Raw genomic sequence first — 26,852 nt, 5'->3', positions numbered from 1 at the left:
CCTGCACATCCATCAGCGTAATTGAATCTTCACTTTGACAACACAAATCCCGTAGATAGCACTCATTTATACTTCCACACAGAGAAAACAGAGTCAACACTTCAGCTGGAGACCCTTATCTGCGTTCAGCTCATTACACTCTAAACATATAATAGATGTACATTGAGACCAAATGCTGCCATCTAAAAATAACCAGGTTTCCAAAATGATCAGTGATCAGTTCTTGTTGTGAAGAACTTCTAATCTTCTAAAGAAAGTTTCTATAGATATATTAAAAGTCCTTATGGGAACCATCAATGCCACTAAGGAACTTTTTTTTTATTAATACATTTATTAATTTTCCTTGGGCTTAGTCCCTGATTAAGGGTTGCCACAGTGGAATGAACCGCCAACTATTCCAGCATATAAAACCCACGCGAAGACCAGGAGAACATGCAAACTCCACACAGAAATGCCAGCTGGGACTGGAACCAGTGACCTTCTTGCTGTGAGGCAACAGTGCTTACCACTGAACCACCGTGTTGCCTAAAGGTGCAACTTTTAAAGGGTGGGTCCAGAGTGTATTTTAAAGACTTGGTTCCATTTATAAAATGCAAAGCAATGTGTGCTCACGCTTTATTTGTAAGACATCACGTTATTTTTTCATGTATCTTACTTTAAGTATATACAGCTACTCAGCTAACACTGTCACATTTTCTAGTTTCTCCAAAAGCCCGCCCTCAAGAGGCTCTGATTGGTCAGCTAACATAGTGTGCTGTGATTCACGGATCGGCTCCAGATCACCAGGAAGTGTCATGTGTCTAATAGCATGCACTTTTCCGCTGTGTAAATACAGTTAGTCAGTAGTTATGTTTTCATCCAAAACTGCGACTTACGTTTATGCATAAACTGGATTATCGCATAAAAGACATACGAATAAAGCAACGTTTACTTTCCAACGAGTCAAAGAGAACAAAATCGCCACTTCTTGATTATCTGGTGCCAAATATCAACAGGTAAAACTGAATTTGCTGCGATAAGGGAAGCTGCGCTGATTTTCTCTTCATTTAATAAAATACTTGCGCCTCAGAAGACAATCCTGACTCGCAGTGAACACACGGTGGCATTTGAAGGCGTGAGATGCAAATCACAGATGCTCTTGACTATTCTGGAGATAATTAATAATATAACAACACTAATACTGAAATGAGGCAATGCGGTGGCGCAGTAGGTAGTGCTTTTGACTCACAGCAAGAAGATCACTGGTTCGAGCCTCGGCTGTATCAGTTGACGTTTCTGTGTGGAGTTTGCATGTTCTCCCTATGTTTGCGTGGGTTTCCTCCGGGTGCTCCGGTTTCCCTCACAAGTCCAAAGACATGCGGTACAGCTGAATTGTGTAGGCTACTGTCCGTAGTGAATGAGTGTGTTTGTATGGATGGGTTGCAGCTGGAAGCTGCATAAAACATGTGCTGAATAAGTTGGCGGTTCATTCCGCTGTGGCGACCCCAGATTAATAAAGGGATTAAGCCGAAAAGAAAATGAATGAATGAATAATACTGAAACGGTTAAGGCGTTTAAAATGACCAAAACAACATTTCAAATGCTTTACAATGTGCTCAGCCTGCTGGTTTATCCGTTCACACATATTTTTATCATCACATGATCTCTTAAAACAAAATCACATGACTTTAATGTGCATTTAGGAATTTGTTCTGTAAAAGTGTTCATCCACATCTCTTCTTACTGAATAAAACATTTATCCTACTCAGTTATGTGCATTTAAAGTTTATGCGCATCTAGGCGTTTCCATCGATAATTTTTTTTTGGCATATCCAAAATGCGCATAAAAATAGGTGTATGGAAACGTAGCTAGTGTAGCCATGTCAGTTTGAGTCTGAATTAGACAGAAAATGAAGGGGACAGCTGAATCTCACGCCTGCTCTCTAAAATGGACTGCATTTTAGCGTTCTCTGCTATTACATTACAGCACCTCTGACCACGCCCCTTCGCTGCACGAGGTGTATGCACTTGGTGAATGTGCATAACCTGAAGCCTTTGTGATCAAACTAGCCCGGATGGACTTTTTTGTAGTCCCAAACTTTTTTCGCTGTAGCTAACTCTGTAAAAGCCAATGTCTTTCTTTGCATTGAACTTTGAGCGTATTACAATCATGATGTTGTTCACACAGTTACGTTACACATCAACTAAAATCTAAAATATGATATCGTAGTGGACCACCCCTTTAAATTTAAAAATGTAAACTTTTAAAAGGGATCGTTCACCCCAAAATGAAAATTGCGTCATCAATTTTTGACCCCCCCCCCGTTTTCTTCCAAACCTGCTTGTGTTTCCTTCTCCTGTTGAACTCAAAAGAAGATATTCTGAAGAATGTTCGCGTCTTGGCTATTTTTTCGAAATCTTTCAAAATAGCTACTTTTGTGTTCAGCAGAAAAAAGAAACACTGTAAAAATTCTACGCAGTTCCTTCACTGTAAAAAATCCTGGATGCCTTAAGTTTTTAAGCTGAATCAAATTAACCATATAAGTCCATTGAACTTATATTATGTTAAACTGATTTAAAACAGCTTGTCTAACTAAGAAAATTAAGTTAGAACATGATTACTTAGTTTAATAAGTTACTATGAACTAAAAACATATGCTGTCATGACTAATTGATCATATCATTTTTTACAGTGTTCATGTCGTCCCAACACAAATCGATTAAGTTAATTTAATTATTTTTTACAAATTTAAGTGGATTGAACATGAAACAATTAAGTTGCCCCCCCCCAAAAAAACATAATAATTGTGTTGTTTCAACTTATTTTAAATGAGTAGTTTAAACAAACAGCAAAAAAGTATTTTTTTGAGTGCATGAAGGTTTATAACCACTTAAAGGAGAGTAAATAATGAGTAAATGTTCATTTTTGGGTGAACTATTCCTTTAATAAAGATTTTAGTGTACAAAAACAGATTTAAATTAATCCAGCGATCTGAGAAACACTATTTGCACAATTATTTCCCCAACTAACAAGGCTATAAACAAATGCACACCCACCTACCAACCCACACCCACACACACATAATCACTATAACAGCTATTAGTCAGAAGAGGACTGAAAGTGCTGTTCGAGTAAAAGATGAGTAAGGTACAGAAGAAGTGATATTTTTTCCCTTTAACTCCTCCTCTGGAGATGGTGGGATGGTTTTTAGAGCTGACAAATGTACAAGAGTGAAGCTTCTCCAGCTCAAACTCTCCCATGCATTTCTCCAAACACCTCACCAGCAGAGAAACACACACATTCGGCTTGAGCAGACACCTTCAGGAGGCCAGTGCTTATCTTTGACATTTTGAACTCAGATATTCTGGTGTGTTTTGCAACCCAGAAAATCCGTCTAAATGCTGACAGAGCCGTGCGGCCTGATGGGATCGGATGTCAGAGACCTGAGTGCCCTGCTTCCAGCCGTCCCGACGCTTCCAGGGGGAAACTCAAACTCTCTGCCCATCGGCGGAGCTCCGCAGTGGGGCCCGATGCTGGACTTTCACCCTGCCTCTCCCTATGGATCTCTTCCCTCCCACTCCTTCGTGAAGCAGGAGCCCGGCTGGGGGCCCGCAGACCCTCACGAGGATCCTCACTGCGGTTTGGGGGCCTTCACCGTACACTTCTCTGGGCAGCTGACAGGGATGAAAAGCCCATTTGCTGATCCTCCTTCCAGCCAGAGCAGAATGTTCTCCAATGGGCCTTATTTGCCAGGCTGCATGGAGAGCCCTCCTGCTTCACGCAACCAGGGTGAGAAAACAATCCCGTCGCCGCTCACATGAGCCACATAATCTCTCTCGTTGGGCTCAAAAAGGTTCTGAAAATTAAATAAATGGAAGGATTTGTTGATTAAGGACTAATAATGGATTTATTTTTCTGAAAAGTGATTTTAAACATGCATTTGAATTAAATTAAATCTTAATACAGGTCAAAAACAAAACATTGAATCTTATTCAAAAGTGATTTTATGTGCAGCTAAGTATTAAATATTTTTTTAATATTTGAATGTATTTTTAATGTTTCGCAGCCAAATATAAAAAAATATTTATTTTGCAAAAAAAATAAAAAATAAAAAATTCGACTGTATTTTAATGCATATATTTTTAATGCTTTGAATCCATGTATCAATCAATTATTTATTTTGCAAAAAAAATTCTAATGTAATTTAATAATTACATGTTTAATGTTTTGAGCCAAATATTAAAAAAAAACATTTATTTAATAATTTCTTTTAAATTCTAATGTATTTCAATATTAATATATATATATATATATATATATATATATATATATATATATATATATATATATATATATATATATATATATATATATATTTTTTTTTTTTTAAATGTTTTGCATTGTTTGCAGTATTAAAAAATATTTTTTTTGCAAAAAATTTAAATTTGAATGTATTTTTAATATACATTTGAAATATTTTGTTGCTTAAAAAAATCATTTTGTTTTTGACCAGTACCTACATCTTAAAATTTATGTTTAAAAAAAGCTAATATAATTTAGCATATTTTAAATGATCTTATTTTTATGAAATCATATATATATATATATATATATATATATATATATATATATATATATATATATATATATATATATATATATATATATGCATATATTTTTAATGCTTTGAATCCATGTATCAATAAATTATTTATTTTGCAAAAAAAATTCTGATGTAATTTAATACATACATGTTTAATGTTTTGCAGCCAAATATTAAAAAAACATTTATTTAATAATTTCTTTTAAATTCTAATGTATTTTAATACATAAATATATATATTTTAAATGTTTTGCATTATTTGCAGTATTAAAAAATATTTTTTTTTTGCAAAAAATTTAAATTTGAATGTATTTTTAATATACATTTGAAATATTTTGATGCTTAAAAAAATCATTTTGTTTTTGACCAGTACCTACATCTTAAAATTTATGTTTAAAAAAAGCTAATATAATTTAGCATATTTTAAATGATCTTATTTTTATGAAATCATATATATATATATATATATAACATTGTTTTTTCTACGCTGCAAGTAAAACATCTGTGCAAAAGCAGAAAGGTGATGGTAAATTTGAAAGTATGGGTAAAATTCCTGTGAAAAATACATGTCAAACTAATTATGATAATAGAGACATGTTTTACTGGCGTTTCATTTAAATAATTATACATGCATTTCAATTGAATGCTTAAAATAAAAGCATCTACAAGCTTGAGTATGGGAGTCATACTTGATGATGAAAGTAAAAACGCTTTCAAAAAAAATGAAAGTATACAAATCTTTGAGTTATTTATCTATATTTTTCGCTGTGCTCAGTTTTAGCTGCGGTACTAAAAAGATGAATGCTTTAATCTGTTGCGTCAGCTTTAGAAAACTTCTCACATCACCCGTTTTTTCCTCAATGCTCCCAGATTCTGTCTTGAGCACTTTTTTCAGGTTTTTCAAACTTTTAAGAAACCAGAATATTAATATTAACATGAAAAATAAAGGAAGTAGTTTGCACCAAACCAACAAATAAATAAATAAACAAAAACTGAACTAGGCGGTTCATTCCGCTGGCGACCCCAGATTAATAAAGTGACTAAGCCGAAAAGAAAATGAATGAATGAATGAAAAAACGAAACTAAATTAAATTAAGTAAATTAAATGCTTTCATAAAGTTAAGAGAAAGCAAATGTGACCTTTGTGCGTTCATATATGTCATGCAGTCACACATACATTATTTTAAATGTCTGTATTTTTTGTTTGTGTGGTTGACTTGTTTTAAACCATGTAAAACTGAGCGCTCAAATACAGAAGTCTTCCGTCGGTGTGTTAAAGCACATGTCTCTTTCATTTGTCGTTAGATTAACTTTAGGAAAAGTCACATTGATTCATGACAAAGGTAATTGGTCCCAAGTGGCTTTCCTCAGCAGATGAGTTATTGAGTCTGCTAGTGAGGGGTGTGCATTGTATAATTTACAGCATCAGTATTAGTAAGGCTTTTCTTTGTTTATGTTAGCTCATTTTTCTGATCACGCTTGCATGAGTTGCATGACCCTCACTCTAATACTCAAAATGCATTTTTTAAAAGGTTTATATATCTACTTCTACTTCCTCTTGCTGTCTGGTCAAAAGGGTGAAGTCAGAATGATTCGCCGCTCTTGTAAATTTGTTTTCTAAAATTTCAAATATTTTCCAAATGATGTTCAACAGAGCAAGGAATTTTTCACTGTATTTCCTATAATATCTTTTCTTCTGGAAAACGTCTTATTTGTTTTGTTTTGGCTAGAATAAAAGCAGCTTTTAATTTTATAAAAACACTTTTAAGGTCAAAATTATTAGCCCCCTTGAGTAATATTTGTTTTCCGATTGTCGCTGGATTGTCTACAGAACAAACCAGTTATACAATGTCTTGCCTGATTACCCTAATTAACATAGTTAAGCTTTATGCTGAATACTAGTACTTTAAAAAATATATAAATATAAAAAACTGAAATTGGGGAGACAAATATACAGGATAGCTAATAATTCTGACTTCAACTGTATATCAACTGAGTCTCAACCATAGTAAACAAACATTAATACACTGTATTTCTCTGTTAGGTTATGGGACGGTAGCAGTAGACGGAGTTTCCAGTTACGGTCACACACCTACACATCACACACCTCCGTTCCCCAATAACACCTTCAAACACGAGGACCCGATGTCTCCGCAGTGCACCATGGGTAAGGACAGTACAGCATGCACTGTAATAGTTTCCCTGCTGAAAAATCCAGCTTAAACCAGCCTAGGCTGGTTGGCTGGTTTTAGCTGGTCGACCAGGCTGGTTTTAGAGGGGTTTTGGCCACTTCCAGGCTGGTTTCCAGCCATTTCCAGCCTGGTCTTAGCTGGTCAGGCTGGAAAATGACCAGCTAAATCCAGCTAAAACCAGCTTGACCAGCCTAGTCAGGCTGGGAGCCCAGCCTAAACCAGCTATGTCCAGCTTAAACCAGGCTGGTCAAGCTGGTTTTAGCTGGATTTAGCTGGTCATTTTCCAGCCTGACCAGCTAAGACCAGGCTGGAAATAGCTGGAAACCAGCCTGGAAATGGCCAAAACCCCTCTAAAACCAGGCTGGTCAACCAGCTGAAACCAGCCAACCAGCCTAGGCTGGTTTAAGCTGGATTTTTCAGCAGGGTTCCCATATTTTGTGATTGATGTTTTTATTTTTCCTCATTTATTTCTGCTTTTGAATTGTATTATGGGACCGTGATCTTTCTTCCAACAACTTTTAAGTCAAGTTATTATCATTCCGCTACATGTGTGGACATCATAGACTGTAAAAGATATGGACGTAGTATCCGTGACGTCACCCATAGGTTTCTGAAGAACGCAAGTGAAGCTACTAGTAGGCGTGGCCAACTGTAGCTATTTTGTTCGCGCATCATCGCACTGACCGGGGGATACCAAACAAGGGCACAGAGGCGGAGCTACAGACGCCTGCTAGCATGTTGCTTAGACAGGCTTTTCTTTGGGAGAAACACTTAATTCTTCATAACCTGCGACTCATTTGTGTTCTGACCACACGTGCTTGGTTGTGTACTATAAAAATAAAGTGTTTAGACTTTTAAAAACACTGCTGTAATACATTGAGCCACTAAGCATTGTACTTACGATGATTTTCTAAAGGAGGAAAATGCTAATTACTTCCAAATACTTCAAATATAGTCTGTGTTAGTAAATGCAAGGCTATTTCTGAAATCCAGGCATAACACTGTATGATAACGCTTCAGATGACGGTTCTAGAGCCTAAAGCTAATCAATCTGTCACATTCTGGAGTGCTTTTCAGCTCTAAAGAACATTATAAATGATAAATGATCTTAAATAAAACAAATACATTTATAGAGATGGTGTATTAGTGTATAATTTCACTCACCTAGGAAATGGAGGCCACGTGAATGGTTTGTGAGCACAATTAAGTGCACACAGCATGCCATATCATCTGATAATTGTAGGAAATAATTCCAAAAGGCAGCTGACTGTGTAAAGCTTTATAAAACAAAACAAAACTATGAGGTATATGTCAAGCTCAGCAGCTAATCAGCCGGAATCAGCTGAGGTGAAGTGACGGTGACCAGCAAGACCTATCTGTCACTCAAGTGGCCACGCCCTTAATTATGTAGACTTAATATAACTTAATATAAACGTAACGGATGAGTTATAAAAATTTCACCCCCCTCACAGTTGTCATGAAAGGTAATATTAGCTACATGAACATAATCGTTCTTTGTACCAGGCTGTAAACACCTTTTTTTTGCTGTAAAGTTGGCCATTTTAACAGTGGACTCAATAGAAATCTGCTCTATTATGGAGCCAGGACCAGTGGAATTTCAATGAATTGCAGTTTCAGTTACTTCCGTATTGGCTACATGAGAGAGAGCAGGAGGTTGCCGCTTGGTGGACATTCAGAGGAACGAAATGTCATGTCTCACAGGACAACGGTGCTACATGAATTAATCTTAAATTATTACATAAACCAGAAAAGATAATCTGATTCAACTGAAAGCAATAATGTTTCTTAAGTGTGTTATTTTCGTATATTTATGTTTTTTTTATAAGTATCTGTAAAGTGTAGCTCTTTTTCGCAATGTCTGAATTTGTGCGTATTTAAGTATATAGCTTGACAAAAAAGACATATAGATATCTGGAATTTCATCGCAAGGATCATCTTGAGGTTAAGTGTCAAGGCAGTAAATACTCTGATTTTCCCCCATCTTGCTCTCATTTTTACCTCCCCGTCTCCTTCCTGAAACACTCAAATCACTTTATGCAACAGTCTTAAAGTTCATTAAGCATAAATTATGCCGAGCGTAAATTATCACCTCTTTTCTTTGGGCAACTTACAGAAGCAGGCAGAATGGTGGATGTGAATGTTTTTAATGGCGTCCAGGGACTGATTTAGTTTCTCCTGCCCTCAGAAACTCTCTGACTGCTTTATGGTCTTGTGCTGTTTTGATAACCGCTGTAAAGACGAGGCCACACGCTCTGTTTGTTATCCGGTGAAATGCTTTGTTTGACTCGTAAACACGAAAGCTCAGAGATGAGGCTTTTGGAATGCTCTCAGACTTAAAGAGCCCTTATTATGCATTAAAAAGGTCATATTTTGGTTTTGGGGGTCTCCATCAACAGGCTGATATGCATGGAAGGTCAAAAAACACTTTCATTGTCTTATAATATGCATTTATTTTTACCTAATTATCCCAACGACTCCCATATAATTTGTTCAACGATTTATTTGTTCCCAAACCTCTCCTTTACGTGAGGTTAATCTGCGGTGATTGGTCCGATGACCCAGTCTGTTGTGATTTGAGCACATTTTGACTATGAACACAAAACGCATTTAAATCGGTAAAGGAAGAAGCACACGTTGTGCTTTCAGCATGGATTTTGGACGCAATATGTGAAATAGCCCATAGGGATTTAACCTGAGAGATACATTACAAGCACTTATCTATAACAGACACGTTATTACAAGCCACGCGGAGCGATTACAATTTACAACACACAATTAAACACACATTTTACAAACTACAAAAGGAGAAACACTTACAGCAGGGCTATTCAATTACAAATTTAGTTGGGCCAGATTGTCAAACCAAGAAGGTTAGCTGGGCCAGTCAAAGCAGCTCATATGGACAAATTTTATAACCAACACAAACAAATTTATTGAAAAACATAAGGTTTATTCGTTGTTTCTCTTTTAACTTTGGTCAGTTTGCAGAGCAAAAGGTGCATACAAAAAGAGCTGAATTAACAGAATCTGAGAGTGTACTCACACGATGTACAGTTGCCTTGAACTGGGCTGAAGCATGCTTGTCCCCCCTCCAGCCTCCCCCGACGGCTCGCACTAACGTTACATTGACGATGCGCTGTTCAGCTTAAGAAGCGCTCTCGCTCAGCACAGTCAAGATTTCCTTATACCGTTCTATCATTTTAGTGGTTTAGGATGCAGTGATACGCAGTAAAATATTTCACCGAACAGATTAGCCACTTTTGACGCTCATAAACATAAATCATAAAATCCTCATACTGCTGGAATTAGAAGGTTTGCTAAAGGTGCATCTGTGGTGCAGTGAGGGGTTTGCGTCTTTAATAATCTACTACAGTTTGCATTCATTAAACAGTAAGAATGATTAATAAATTTATATGAAACAGGCCCTTAAAAGTCACGTTTCGTCTTCATTTTCGGGCTCAGGTACGCTTTACACCCTACTAGTGTACTGCGCCTGAGCCCTAGTGAACCGTGCTCAGGCACACCGCTTCCAATCAGGCACGCTCTGCATTGTTTGCGTGTTGCAGGCTACGTAATTTACGTAAGAATTTGCGTTTTTGGCGGGGACCATAGACATAATAAATACTTTATATTTATATTAATATAATATATTAAATAACAATTAATGAATAATATATATTAATTTATTATCTATGGGCGGAACCACGGGCTGGGCCACTCGGAGGTTGATTCTGGGCCGCATGTGGCCCACGGGCCACCAATTGAATAGCCCTGACTTACAGGATTTGAAGGAAGATGGTTCATGTAAACTGTCTAACAGTTACTGCCAAATTCCCATACGTTAGTATTATTTGCTGATCCTTCCTTTAATAACAAACGGCCGGCGAATCCCATGCTGCAGGATCGGTTATTATATCAATCATCAGAAAAATGTCAGCACACGGTTGGCAATACTGTGGTGTTGTTGTGACAACCCTTTATTACATACATCCGCATGTCTGGCCATCTATCAGTGATAGTAATCTTCATGTCATGATCAATCCTATGATCCCTCGCACTCTGCTAGTGTCTAAAGGGAAAGGCAAGTTCATGTTTTACCAGATCCGGCAGTTCATATTTGGTAACGTTCCCTATCGATGTTGACGCGTGAGGGCAAAAGATCCAAACAAAGGACGAATCATTAATTTTGATTTGGCCCATCGTCCCATCTGAAAAGAGAGGGAGAAGGGATGGGAAAGTGAGATGGAAAGGTGGTTTGGGCGAATACCTTTGACAGAGATTGTGATTTCGAATTATACGTAACCTTTGGTTTGTTTGTTTTATTGCTAAGCTACAAATAGCCAACTGGAAATAAATGTTTTAGTTAAATGTTGTAAATTAATCAGACTTTTAAAATGTAAATACTTCGAAATGTTTCCCAAATGATGTTTAACAGAGCAAATACATTTTCACAGTATGTCTGATAATATTTTTTCTTCTTGAGAAAGTCTTATTTGTTTTATTTTGGCTAGAATAAAAGCAGTTTTTAATTTTTAAACACCATTTTAAAGTCAATATTATCAGCCCCTTTAAGCTATATATATTTTTAATAGTCTACAGAACAAACCATCATTATACAATAACTTGCCTAATTAACCTAATCTGCCTAGTTAACCTAATTAACCTAGTTAAGCCTTTAAATGTCACTTTAAGCTGTATAGAAGTGTCTTGAAAGATATCTAGTCAAATATTATTTACTGTCATCATGACAAAGATAAAATAAATCAGTTATTAGAAATGAGTTATTAAAATTATCATGTTTAGAAATGTGTTGAAGAAATCTTCTCTCTGTTAAACAGAAATTGGGGAAAAAATTAAACAGGGGGGCTAATAATTCAAGGGGGCTAATAATTCTGACTTGAACTGTATATTCGGCCTACAGCCCTCAATCAAGTTTGGTTTTTGGCTTATTATGAGAAAAAGTTTGAGCACGCCTGCCCTAAGGTTTGCTTTTGTATCTGTAAGTTACTGCGAGGTACACTTTTGTACTTTTTACGTATTAATATACCTTAAGTGACCTGTTTGGAACAAAAATATAACTTAAAAAAAAGTGCAGCCTCAGTGAATGATTTTGTACCTTTAAGTGAATGTGTGATGTGTTTGTTCTTCTGCAGGCGAGCAGCAGTTTTCCGTCCCACCGCCTGTATACGGCTGTCACAGTCCACCTGATCAGACGCTGCTTCTGAGAAACTCCTTCAACAGGTGCCTGCTTCACATTTACTGATTGTATGGACAGTGACTTACAGCTGAAGTCAGAATTATCAGCCCCTCCTGAATTATTTTTTCCCCAATTGCTGTTTAAGAGAGGGAAGATTTTTTTCCAACAATAATAGCTTTAATAACTCATTTCTAATGACTGATTTATTTTATCTTTGCCATGATGACAGTTTTCAAGATACTAGTATTCAGCTTAAAGTGACATTTAAAGACTTAACTATAGATTAATTAGGTTAATAATAGGTTAATATTAATAATATTGATCTTAAAAATGATTAATGTTAAAAAAATTAAAACTGCTTTTATTCTAGCTGAAATAAAACAAATAAGACTTTCTCCAGAACACAATGTGTGTGTCATCATGTGATAAATAAGATCAATAAAAATACAATATATTGCAGCATAGAGGAAGCAGTCTTGAATTCCTTGAAGTGACAGAAATAAGCAGAACTTTTGATGCAATAAATAAAGGGATATTCCTTGATATTAAAAACTGCTTCAGAATTGTATTTGTTTTATGAACGCACATTTTTAGATTCGCATCAAGCTCTAAAAATATTTTATTGGTTAAAAAAATCGAGAGTAAACTTATTAAAATTAACAAAAAATTACAATTTAAAGCAACTTAAAAAAAAAAATTGTTAAAATGTGGTGGCACAGTGGCTCAGTGATTGGCACTGTCACCTCACAGCAAGAAGGTCACTGGTTCGAGTCCCGGCTGGGCCAGTTGGCTATTTTGTGTGGAGTTTGTATGTTCTCCCCGTTTTGGCGTGGGTTTCCTCCAGGTCCCCCATGTAGCAGAGGCCAGCTAGTGAATTGCTGTGCAGGTAAACCTCACTCCTCTGACCTCTAAAAGGTGCTCCAGCGACAGACGCTAGAGGCCATGGGCTTTAGCCTTCTTGTTAGAGCAACCGACTCCCTTGTGTACTAAATTAGCTGTAGTATGTGAGTGTGTGTGTGAATGAGAGAGTGTATGGGTGTTTCCCAGTACTTGGTTGCGGCTGGAAGGGCATCCGCTGTGTAAAACATATGCTAGAAGTTGACGGTTCATTCTACTGTGGTGACCCCTGTTGAATTAGCGATAAGGGACTAAACTGAAGGAAAATGAATGAATGAAAAGGATTCAGTTGATCCAATGCTAGATTTTTCAGCATCATCACTCGCTGTATTATCAGCCTGCACATTACAAAATAAACTTCTCTGATTCAGTTCTATTCTTATTCAAGTAAATGTGGCTTTCGCTGAGGATAAAATATCAGTTTTAACTTTTAAAAAAATCGTTATTTGTCAGATTAATTACTTGTTTTGGCTACCGTTTATTTTTTATTTTCATTTATTATAGTAATTACAATGGAGTATGCATCATTACAGCACATGCAACTACAGTAACTAATTATAACCCTAACCATATAGTAAGTACATGCGATGAATTAATATTACTCAGTCGTGAAATGAATAGTTACAGTGTATCCGGAAATTATTCATAGCGCTTCACTTTTTCCACATTTTTTTATGTTACAGCCTTTTCCCAAAATGGATGACAATGTGAAAAAATGTGAAAAAAGAGTGTTTGAAATTGATGCAAATGTATAAATAAAAAACCCCCCTGAAAAATCACATGTACAGAAGTATAAGGTAGTAAGTAAAAAAAAAAGTGCGCGCGAACTTTCGGTCGGTAGTGTATTTTTGATCTACTTATATTCCCTTGTGATGCGCTCTCAGTCTTTTCTGTGGTGTTCATCAACATTTCACATACGCTGTTGATAGAGCTGAACTTATCTTGAACTTGGATCATTCTGGCACGTTCATAAATGTGTGCAGAAACGCATGTATATCACTGATGTGTGTGTATGCTGTGGCACTGCAGTCTGCACAGCTCAGATAAATCCTCTGTAAAGTCTTTCTGTCTGCACAAAGGTTAAGAACCGCACAGCAGCTCTCCGCAGGCCAAGATACACTCACAGTGATCTACTGCACGTTTCCTCCAAATTCCTCGTCTCTTCTCCGCCTGGCCTTCTCCAGAGACAGTCGTGTATTCTGAAGATCAACATTATTATGAGCACTGGAGAGCTTTTGATCAGATTCTGCCATTATTTACTTGCGTCACTGGATCCAAAAGAAGCAACGGGTTATATGCACAGCTAGTGTTATTCAGGCAACAATGAACTTCCGGTGAAGGTTTATAAGGTTTCCTAAGGTTCCTTTTACAGCATCAATGTTGTTATTCATTCATTCATTCATACATTTTCTTTTCGGCTTAGTGCCTTTATAAATCCGAGGTCGCCACAGCGGAATGAACCGCCAACTTATCCAGCACATGTTTTACGCAGCCGATGCCCTTCCGGCTGAATCTCTGGGAAACATTCACACACACTCATTCACACTCATACACTACAGACAATTTAGCCTACCCAATTCACCTGTACTGCATGTCTTTGGACTGTGGGGGAAATCGGAGCACCTGGAGGAAACCCACGCGAGCACAGGGAGAACATGCAACCTCCACACAGAAACGCCAACTGACCCTGACAAGGCTCAAACCAGCGACCTTCTTGCTGTGAGGCGACAGCACTACCTACTGCGCCACTGCATCGCCCGTATCGATGTTGTAATTAAAATGTAACCAGTTAAATAGACTTAAGCATTCATTTAATTGTTATAACGTATTTAAAGACATGGCGCTGGACAGTGAAATTAAATGCAGTGCTTCTTGTTTGGTCTGAGACCCACTTTATATCGTATCTCAGTCAGGCAGTGGAGATCACTGATCCTGGTGACCGTGCTGACTTCAATATTCTGCTAAACATTTCTTTTCATGTCCCGTTGAAATATAACAGCATGCATATCTGGAACAACATGAGATATTGGGGGGTAAAATAAAATGAAAGTGTACAAGAAGAATAAGATAAAAGAGAAATGCAACTCATCACCGGGGACATTGGAATCAGTGCGCATTCTTTAAATCCCACTCTCACGCTGTTTAAAGAAAAACCAGATCACAAGCCCCAAAACAAGGCATCCAGTTTTGATAAGACCTGAACGTTCTTCCCCCTCCTCACTAAAAACAACTTTTGGAAAGCATCAGATGAAAATAAAAAACTAATTGAGTTGCATCAGCCTGGTACTGTTGCACTGTGTTCCAGTGACCTCACAAACCTCTGTTTCTGGCAATAAAGTGAGATTAGATGGGAACCGAAAGGGAAATTCCACCTTATTTTTCATAAGTGTTTGACTTAGAAACGGTCTCTTGCATTTCAAAACACTGGTATGAGCTGTAATGGAAGTCATTTATTAGGAATGTGGCAACCCGTCATAAACCAATAGAGAAACTTTATCGTTTTAAAACATTTCTATTTTATTTTTTATTTTATTTTAAATTTTTAAATTATTGTTATATTATATTATATTATATCATATTATATTATATTATATTATATCAGAAAATAAAGAAATAATATTTTAAAATTATTGTTATATTATATTATATTATATTATATTATATTATATTATATTATATTATATTATATTATATTATATTATATTATATTATATTATATCAGAAAATAAAGAAATTATATTTTTAAATTATTGTTATATTATATTATATTATATTATATTATATTATATTATATTATATTATATTATATTATATTATATTATATTATATTATATTATATTATATTATATTATATTATATCAGAAAATAAAGAAATAATATTTTTAAATTACTGATTTTTTATTTTTATTTAGCTTAATAGTTTTTTTAAATTATTGTATTAAATACTATTAAATAATATACTATTAAATTATATTATATTATATTATATCAGAAAATAAAGAAATAATATTTTTTAATTATTGATTTTTTTATTTTTATTTTACTTAATAATTTTTTTAATTATTGTATTAAATACTATTAAATAATATAATATTAAATTATATTATATTATATTACATTACATTACATTACATTACATTATATTATATTATATTATATTATATTATATTAAATTACATTACATTACATTATATTATATTATATTATATTATATTATATTATATTATATTATATTAAATTACATTACATTACATTACATTATATTATATTATATTATATTATATTATATTATATTATATTATATTAAATTACATTACATTACATTACATTATATTATATTATATTAAATTATATTACAATACATTACATTATATTATATTATATTATATTATATTATATTATATTATATTATATTATATTATATTATATTATATTATATTATATTACATTACATTACATTATATTATATTATAATTACGTTATTTATTTATTTCATTATTTTATTTCAGGTAATAAAGTAAGAACTATTTTTTTAATCATTGATTTTGTAAAGTGATGTGGGGACGCTGAAAAGGGAGGTGAGGATCCAAATGCAGGTTTATTAAACAGAATGTTCAGGCAGGCAACGGTCAACACAGGGGAAAACAGATGTATACAGGAAATCCAGAGTCGTGGTCATAAACTGACGGATGGTCAAAAGTCAGGCAGCAGGCAACGTAAACAAACAAAACAAAGCGAGGGTCAGAAACAAGGCAGGGCAAGGAAAACGTGTTGTAAAGTTCACAGTGACAGGATAACAAGACTCAGCACAGATGTGTGTGTGTGTGCGCTGTACTTAAAGTCCTTGTAATCAGTCTTTGACAATCAGGAACGGGTATGAGTGTGCGGTGCATGACTGGAACTTGTAGTCTATATACCAGCGAATTTGTAGTCCTTTGCGATCTGCATGTTTACCAGCGATCTGCAGCCGCTCGATCGCTGGTGATCATAACAGATTTATTTAATTTTACTTTAATTTAATTTTCTAAAAAATATTTATCTAATATTTATATTAAATGTTTTAAATTATATATTATTTTTCAGAAAATAAAATGAATATTTTTTTTCATTATTATATTTTATTTTATTATATATTATATTTTATTATATTATATATTTTATTTTATTAGAATTATTTTGTTTTATTTATTTTAATATTTTATTTTATTTTTTTCATCTTATTTTATTTATTTATAGATAATAACGAAAAAAAAATTAATTATTGATTAATTTTATTTTATTTTAAGTTTATTTTCTAAAAAAATTATCTAATATTTATATTTAATATTTTAAATGATACATTATTTATCAGAAAATAAATAAACGAATATTTTTTTATTATTGTTTTATATTATATTATATTATATTATATTATATTATATTATATTATATTATATTATATTACATTATATTATATTATATTATATTATATTATATTATATTATATTACTGTAATAAACTGAATTAATAATTAATAAAGAGGAATTAATAAACTGTAATAAGGTCAAAATGACCATAAACAAATATCTGACCTTCAAAATCAGTTCAAAACTGCATATGAGTCAGGACTATTTCCCCAAATCCTTCCCACGATACCCAGAAATCAACATGACATCATCACACATATTACATGACTATGCCAGGCACTCGACGCGCCAGTGAGGACTACGTGAGATTTGTCTCTTTACAACATGTGGTGCAACACATTTGTGTGTGTGTGTGTGTGTGTGTGTGTGTGTGTGTGTGTGTGTGTGTGTGTGTGTGTGTGTGTGTGTGTGTGTGTGTGTGTGTGTGTGTGTGTGTTAGCAGTTTCCACAGTGCCAAACAAATCTCTGATTTTGCTGCTTCGTTAGAAAACATGGTTATGAGTCAGTGATGAATAGTTGGAGACGTGACCAAACCACACTGCTGACGATCTGCATTTATACCTAAAAATAACACTAGATGAAAAATATTGACATTATTAAATGTGCTTTCCTCATGTTTTTTATTTTTTTATTCTGTGTTTGGCCTCTGTGTGTTGTTTGAGAAACAGAAGTAAAAGTTAGTTCTCATGTCTTATTTTGCTCCTGTATTCTGCCAGTGATAATCTGTACCAAATGAAGTCTCAGCTGGAGTGTGTGGCCTGGAATCCTGTTAGCTCACTGACGCCTAGCATCAAGAGGTACACTTGCTCTCATATCTACACCTCAGCTCTACACTTTATTTCCCCTCCTTTGATGTTTTGTTTCCTTCTTTCCTTGCCTTGCCTTCCCTTCCTTTCCTATCCTTTCCTTTCTGTTTTATTTCCATTTCATTTCCTTTTTCTTTTCTTTTCTTTCCCTTCCTCATGACCATTTCTCTTTTCCTTTCCTTTCCTTTCCTTTCCTTTCCTTTCCTTTCCTTTCACTTTCCTTTCCTTTCCTTTCCTTTCTTTCCTTTTCTTCCCTTACCTTCACTTTCCTTTCCTTTCCTTTCCTTTCCTTTCCTTTCCTTTTCTTCCCTTACCTTCACTTTCCTTTCCTTTCCTTTCCTTTCCTTTCCTTTCCTTTCCTTTCCTTTCTTTCTTCCCTTACCTTCACTTTCCTTTCCTTTCCTTTCCTTTCCTTTCCTTTCCTTTCCTTCCTTTCCTTTCCTTTTCCCTTTTCTCTTTCATTTCCTTTCCTTTTCTTTCATTTTATTTCATTTTCTTCCTTTCCTTTCCTTTCCTTTCCTTTCCTTTCCTTTCCTTTCCTTTCCTTTCCTTCCCTTACCTTCACTTTCATTTCCTTTCCTTTCCTTTCTTCCTTTCCTTTCCTTCCCTTACCTTTCACTTTCATTCCTTCCTTACCTTCACTTTCCTTTCCTTTCCTTTCCTTCCTTTCCTTTCCTTTCCTTTCCTTTCCTTTCCTTTCCTTTCCTTTCCTTTCCTTTCCTTTCCTTCCCTTACCTTCACTTTCATTTCCTTTCCTTTATTTTCCTTTTCTTTCCTTCTCTTTCCTCATGACCATTTCCGTTTCATTTTCCTCTTCTTCATGACTATTTCCTTTTTTTTCTTTTCCTTTTTCTTCCCTTCTTTTTCCTCATGACATTTCCGTTTCTTTCCCTCTTCTTCATGTCTATTTCCTTTTCTTTTCTTTCTTTCTTTTCTTTCCCTTTTTCTTCCCTTCTTTTTCCTCATGACCATTTCCTTTCCTTTCCCTCTTCTCATGACTCTTTCCTTTTCTTTTCTTTTCTTTCCTTTCTTATTTTCTTTCATTTCCTTTCCTTTCTCTTTCTTTCCCTTTCCTTTTCTTACCCTACCTTTCCTTTCCTTTCATTTTCTTTCCTTTCCTTCCCTTTCCTTTCCTTTCCAGTTCCTTTCTTTTCCTTTCTATTCCTTTTCCTTTTTTTTCTCCATTTCTCTTTCCTTCCCTTCCCCTTTCTTCCCTCATGACCATTTCAGTTTCCTTTCCCTCTTCTTCATGACTCTTTTCTTTTCTTTTCTTTCCCTTTTTCTTTCTTTCTTATTTTCTTCATGACTATTTTCTTTCTCTTTCCTTTCTTTTCCTTTCCTTTCCCTTTTTCTTCCCTTCTTATTCCTCATGACCATTTCCGTTTCCTTTCCCTCTTCTTCATGACTATTTCCTTTCCTCTCTTTTCTTCATGACTATTTCCCGTTCCTTTTCCTTTTTTCCTTTTAATTTCCTTTCCTTCTCCTTTCCATGTCTTCCCCCCCATTTCCTTTCCCTTTTCTTTTCCTTGACTTTCCTCATGGCCATTTCTTTTTCCTTTCCTGTTTTTACACCTATTTCCCTCCCTCTATTTTTTTTCACTATTTCTATTTCCTTTCCCTTTATTTCCTTTCCTGTGTTCCTGTGTTTTTTTTCCTTTCCTCTTTTCTCCATGACTATTTCCTGTTCATTTTCCTTTAATTTCCTTTTTTATTTTCCCTTTCCCTTTCTTTAATTTCCTTTTCATTTCCGTTTCTGTCCCTTTTCATTTCCTTTTCCCTTTCCTTGGCCTTTTCTCTTCCCTGCTTTGACACAGTCCAGCATGGAGTGCTACAGAAATACAGCCGACATGTTTTTAAGGAAGCTCTGTGTGTCTTATCCTCACTGTGTTATGAAACAGAAGCCCAGCCTGGAGCAATTATGCAGTTGTGACAGCAGACGGGATACAAAACCATCCCGTTCAGTCAAGCACAGATAGAGTGTCTGAAGGGGCACTGATGGGGTCTGTGTTTTTCTGTAGCACAGAGAGAGATACAGACTGCCTAAAGCCCCTCAGCGCTGACTTTTTCCTACTGATTGAGTGTCTGTGTGCTCGTCCATGTAGGCAGATGAACTGGTGACTGCGATGCTGAACAGAATATTTATGTCAACTGTCCAGATAAAAAATTCAGTGTCCACCTTGCTCACCCCCACCCCCCCCCATCGCCATGACAACAGGGTGTTTATCTAGTGTACGGATGAATGGATGGGCTGTGGGAGGACTGGACCAGCAATGGCTGATTGTGTGTAGTCTGAAATGTGAAGTGAGCCGGACAAAGAGAAAGCTCTTCATCCGTTACTGCCCTTACTACAAATCTCCCTCCAAACCAACAGTCCTCCTTTGCTATCATTTATGACCGTTCAAGCAGCTTTACATGATTATTTTTGGCTCAACAACATCCTTTTGTTAAAGGGAGGAAGCATTGGTTCATAGAGGTAGAAGGATATAGGGTCATGCTATAGTTTAAATACAATTCACACCATTTACTACTGGCTTATTACCTAATATATGAACTGTTTATAAGCATTTATTAAGGATGATCTTATTTTACATCCCTAATCACACCCCAATACCGACTATATTACTGACTACACTGTAAAAAATGACTGTAAATGAGCAGTTTTGGTATTTTGTGATACATGTTTTTATTTTTTAGCATTTATTTAGGCTTTTGAATTGCATTATGGGAATTTGATCTTTCGTCTGACAACTTTTAACCTTAAAAAGTTGGAAAAAGTTACTTGTATTAACATTTTTAATAGTTAAAAGTGATATATTGTCTGGGTTGGTGTTGTATAGTACGCTGCAAAAACCTTGTAATAAGCTGCCAGTACATTATGTGTCATTTTACGGACTTATTTCTCTATATATTAATTCTTAGACATTTTTTTAAACTACTACAGCAGGTGTGTCAAATCCAAACTTGGTAAGGGCCGCACTGAGTGTTGTGAATAAAGTCAGGGGCCGTACATGCACATTTTTAAGCAATTGTTTATTGGAGAAAATAAAAGTGTATTAATAACTGTAACATCTCTTCCACTTCATTAAACCACATTTATCAAAATAGCAAGGTTTTACATTTAATTTTAATTTGGACCACATCTGTGTTACAGCAGCTTTTATCTCCATCAAAACATGTAATAAGGTCTCTAACCAATATAAGCATAAAACAGTACAGTAGCTAGCATAGAACAGTAGTCTACTTTAAAAACAATTTCATATTCAGAAAAACTGATAATAAAACAAAAAGCCAACAACTGATATACCACACTGTAACATGCAACAGATGGATTCTGATATTGTATTATTAAACTAATTTTTTTTTAGCTTTAAAAAGGCATCATGAAATGATCCAAGCCAACTGTCGATGCCTACAACTGAACTTGTGGATTTCAGAGGAACAAAATTAAAGCAATATATTTATTAGTGGGCTATTATAGACAAATGGTAGCCTATATATAAAAAATAAATGGCAAGAAATTTTATTATTTCGATTATTTTGAGGACACTTGTAATATATGTATCAATATTTGAATAAATATTCAGTTTCCCACCTAAGTTGAAATTGTCAATATTCTCTGTCCATTTTGCGTTTTTTTTTTACCATTGTGCTAGTCCCAGAAATATTTCACCTTGTTTACATTGAGCGTAATGTATATGCTAACCTCTAAATTAGAGAGCAGGGTGAGGCGCAACAGCACCACCTGCGTCTCAATATTGTAATGGTCCCATATGGAATAAAATCGCTGTCATAAATATTTCGTGCGTAAATAAAATTCACGCATCCGTAATTATAAAATCGAAAAGGAAAACGGAACGTACTCGTAATTTTACGAGGCTACAATTTCAAAACCTGCGATTAGAACAGACACAGATACGACATTTTCTTTGTCTGTTTGTATACGACTGATAAATTTACGATGGGTGTACACACACGAATTACAGTTTCTCCACGGACACGAAGTCCTGATTACGAGTACGAATCAAACAGCGACACTTCATTGTCAAAATTACATCACCGATGTCACAGGAATTCATAAACAAGCGAGAGTCATCGATCACAACTGTGCACCTGCTGGGCACTCGAGCTCCACACACACTGGCTCGGGCAAGATTTCTGTTATTCCCTCTTTGAGAAATGTCCGTCATGAGCTGTAATAAAGGTTGAGACTCAATGAGGTCCTATTTCGCTGTGTTTCTTGGACATTTTACAGAATCAAAATTAAGAACGGGCCGAGGATAGAGAGCTAGCATAATGTAAGTTAACATTACAGGCAGTGAGCGCAGAGTCTCTCAGTGAATCACTGAACGGTGTTTAACTATAACATGACATCTGTTGATTAAGTCACCTATCATGACGTAATTTTGACAGTGAAGTGTCGCTGTTTGATTCGTACTCGTAATCAGGACTTCGTGTCCGTGGAGAAACTGTAATTCGTGTGTGTACACCCATCGTAAATGTATCAGTCGTATACAAACAGACAAAGAAAATGTCGTATCTGTGTCTGTTCTAATCGCAGGTTTTGAAATTGTACCCTCGTAAAATTACGAGTACGCTCTCCGTTTTCCTTTACGATTTATAATTACGGATGCGTGAATTTTATTTACGCACCAAAATATTTATGACAGCGATTTTATTCCATAGTCCAGACCTAATATTTAAGCGAGCGCGGGCCACTTGAACTCATTACAAAACTTGTTGTCGGGCCTGATTACATGTTTTGACGGGCCGCATTTGGGCCCCGCGGGCCTTGTAATCGACACACGTGTACTACAGTTTTCTCAGTGGCATTGGTGCATTTCTCACAACACTATTTACATTTGCACAACAGTAATGCATTTCTCAAAACAATTAGTACAAACTACAAAACCTAGTTGATAACCTGCAAAAGCGTGTCACTTGCTCAAAATGGAGAGCTCATTCCTCAAAAGCAAGTATTCAGTGTTAGTGCCATCAAGATATAAAGTCCAGACTCCATTGTTTATGAATAAGATAGTCAAACGGCTTTGTCATGTTTTCATTATGACACTTTACTCTGTTCATTTTTTCCAATGCAAAAAAGTCCGATTTTGGTGACAAGACAGCACTATACTGTTTGCACAGTCATTTGAAAACTACAGTAAAGTTCGACATCACTGTATTTAGTGAGGTATCTGAGTACAAGACACTGAAGATGTGTGTTTCACATTTTTACTGCATTTGCTCTTTGCAGATCTAATTTATTCACTGCATTGTGCAAAAGAATAAACACACCCTTATTTACAACAAACATAAACCTCCTTTAGGTAGAGCTGTGCACAACTGTAAACAATACTGCAGTACATATTGGAACTGAATCTACAACATACACAGGTCTGTAAATCATTCATCAAATTGTTCAATTTAGAAGACATTTTCAGGGAAAAACTATAAAATTTATAAAATTAGCTTGACAGATTTTGATATCTAGTTCAACATTTCTGTATGTAATGACTCAAGTAATGAAACGAGGACTATTAGTTTAATATGGAATGACTATTCAGCATTCACAAGTTGAGTTAATTTTGACTGACATGACATAAGCAAATGATAACGTTATAAACAGCAGAGAGTTGTATAAAAGGAGTTGATGCATGTCCAAAAGCATTTGCAATTTGTTGGAAGGAATGAGAAACTGCTACTATGATGAGCACAAATGACTAAATGTTTTGAGAAATGCATTAACTGTTGTGCAAATGTAAATAGTGCTGTGAGAAATGCACCAAAGCCACTGAGAAAAACTGTAAAATGTTAATAAAAGTCACTTTGTTAAACTGTAGAGTTGAATTTTCAACATCAAAAGTCGACACAGCAGAAAGCAACACCCCATAATGCAATTCGTAACCGTAAATAAACGGAAAACACAAAATACAGGTGTATTAATAAGCAGCTAATTAGTAGTTTATTGAGCTAAAAGTCTTAGTTAACTGTTTATAACTAGCATGAATTAGATATTAAAATAAGATGTGACTTAATATAATGTTTGGGGTTGTGTTTTTGAGGTCAGTTTCTCTGCTGTGTGTAACGCGTCTTTGTCTTTACTCACAGCTCCAGTTATGAAAGTGAGGCGTCTCCAGGAGCCGCTCCTCTGGTTTACAGCTGCAGCACACAGTATCACATACACACGCATGGGGTGTTCAGAGGACTACAGGTGCGTGACTGAAAATACACACTCAAGCGAAACACTCACTCATACACACAAACGTTTTACATGTACACAGACGAATGTGATTCTCACTATAACTCATTTTTATTAAAATCATATATGCATACAGTATTATATGTTTGTATGAACAATATTATAGGTATATATGAACTCACAGTTATATAGGGGAAAACGCCTATAACTACAAATACATGCAAATACATACATAGATACACCTTACTAGTACCTGGTCGGACCCGCTTTTGCCTTCAGAACTGCCTTAATCCTTCGTGGCATAGATACAACAAGGTGCTGGAAATATTCCTCAGAGATTTTGCTCCATATTGACATGATAGCATCACGCAGTTGCTGCAGATTTGTCAGCTGCACATCCATGATGCGAATCTTCCGTTCCACCACATCCCAAAGGTGCTCTATTGCAGTTTCCCAACCCTGTTCCTGAAGGCACACCAACAGTCCACATTTTCAACCTCTCCCTAATCAAACACACCTGAATCAACTTATCATAACATCAGAAGAGACTCCAACACCTGAAGTTAATGGGTCAGAAAAGGGAGACATCCAAAATATGTACTGTTGGTGTGCCTCCAGGAACAGAGTTGGGAAACTCTGCTCTATTGGATTGACATCTGGTGACTGAGGAGGCCATTTGAGTACAGTGAACTCATTGTCATGTTTAAGAAACCAGTCTGAATCGAATTTGAACCAAACTTAAATCAACATATGACCTCTAAGCACATCTTATGCTCAACATGATTTATTGATGATGATTTGTTTTGTAAAAAATACAGTACATACAGTACCATTTTAAAATCGTAGTATTTTACAGTAGATAATTTTTTGTGTTTTGCTATTCAAGAAGGAATTTTGTTGAAAATATTATTTTTAATAAACAGAAAATTTAAAAGAAACAAAAATATTTTTTATTGAAATAAATAAATAAATAAATAATGTCATATGTTATCAGTTTAATACATAATTGCTGAATGGATAAAAAAAACATACATATTAACATAATTGTACATGTAAGAATTTAGTAATAATGATAATATTAATAATGTAGGTTTTCCTCAATTTTACATATATTGCTCATAGTCACTCTGTTAACTAATGATAACGAATGTAACCTTATTGCAAACTAAACATTCCTGCACATCAGATGTCTGACTATCTTCTGAACACACACTCATTCTTGTGAACTTCAGCTCAAGGTCACAAACACACTTCCACTTGTATAGTTCTGCCAGTTCAGATAATGAGTCCAAGGCTTGAAGAACGAACACACAACTAACACCTTCAGCAGGACGATTAGTCAGAAGAACACTGAACAGGGCAATATATATATATATATACAGTTTAAGTCAGAATTATTAGCTCCCCTTTAATGTTTTTTTTTCTTTTTTAAATATTTCCCAAATGATGTTTAACAGAGCGAGGAAATTTTCACAGTATGTCTGATAATATTTTTTTCTGGAGAAAGTCTTTTTTGTTTTATTTTGGCTAGAATAAAAGCAGTTTTTAATTTTTTAAAAGCCATTTTAAGGTCAAAATTATTTGCCCTTTAGCTAGAATTTTTTCATTAGTCTACAAAAGCCATCGTTATACAATAACTTGCCTAATTACCCTAACCTGCCTAGTTAACCTAATTAACCTAGTAAGCCTTTAAATGTCACTGTAAGCTGTATAGAAGTGTCTTGCACATAGTTTGCACACCAACATGGTGGAGCACATACATGTATCATACCGCTAAGTGATGCACTGAGTTGTATGCTTTACTGAAACAGATAGGTCTTTAATTTAGTTTTGAATTGGGAGAGTGTGTCTGAGCCTCGGCATTGTCAGGAAGGCTATTCCAGAGTTAAGGAGCCATAAATGAAAAGGCTCGACCTCCTTTACTCGACTTTGCTATTCTAGGTACTACTTGAAGCCCTGATTTGACTTTACTTAAAAAGGGAGTAAAATCCTTGCCTTAAAATATTTAATCAATTACCTATGTTGCATAATTATAAAAGTTAAGTTAAATTAACTTAACAGTTTCAAATTACAATAGGTTTACTTACTTTTTAAGTTAAGTAAATATCACTTCTTTCTTTAGAGCTTTTAGTTTACAATTGAATATATCAACTGCAAAAATTATCATTTATAATGGATGTTTTATAACAATATAATATTATAGTTATCAAAAATATGATTAAGTGACAATTCATTTATAACATTTGAATTTACACCAAATAGTGTACCCTATTTTTATACAAACAATTAGAAAATTGACCGTTTGAATGTATTTGACTTTTATTTCTAAATTAATTATGGAATAAAGCATGCATTTGTTCATTGTAGTTTACAGATTTTTAAAGTAGATTCTACCATTATCTGTCCCTGAAATGAAAACATAAATACAGTGAATAAAAGTATTTCATCCCAAAGATGTCTAAAATGGCCTGATGGTTGATTTCTCAGATTTTTGTTCTTTATTAAAAACACTTTACAAATGTACAAACCCTGTCATTGTCCTTGTCCTCGGCCC

At 34.9% G+C, this 26,852-nt stretch overlaps 1 protein-coding gene across 2 annotated transcripts in view; it reads left to right on the top strand.

The window, feature by feature from the left end:
• Window positions 1-3,136: 3,136 nt before the first annotated feature.
• The window catches only part of wt1b (WT1 transcription factor b), a 77,835-nt gene continuing 54,119 nt past the window's right edge, over window positions 3,137-26,852 (top strand). The window contains exon 1 of one of the 2 annotated variants that reach the window (XM_056478644.1): window positions 3,137-3,769. In XM_056478644.1, coding sequence (XP_056334619.1) covers window positions 3,379-3,769 — 391 coding nt within the window. In that variant the 5' untranslated portion in view covers window positions 3,137-3,378. The remainder of the gene's footprint in view (window positions 3,770-26,852) is intronic. The other variant, XM_056478642.1, reaches the window with a different exon arrangement.

Source organism: Danio aesculapii, chromosome 18, assembly GCF_903798145.1.
Source record: "Danio aesculapii chromosome 18, fDanAes4.1, whole genome shotgun sequence".
NCBI lineage: Eukaryota > Metazoa > Chordata > Actinopteri > Cypriniformes > Danionidae > Danio > Danio aesculapii.
The sequence above is the reverse complement of the archived record's forward strand: the minus strand, read 5'-3'. Positions and strand labels throughout refer to the sequence as shown.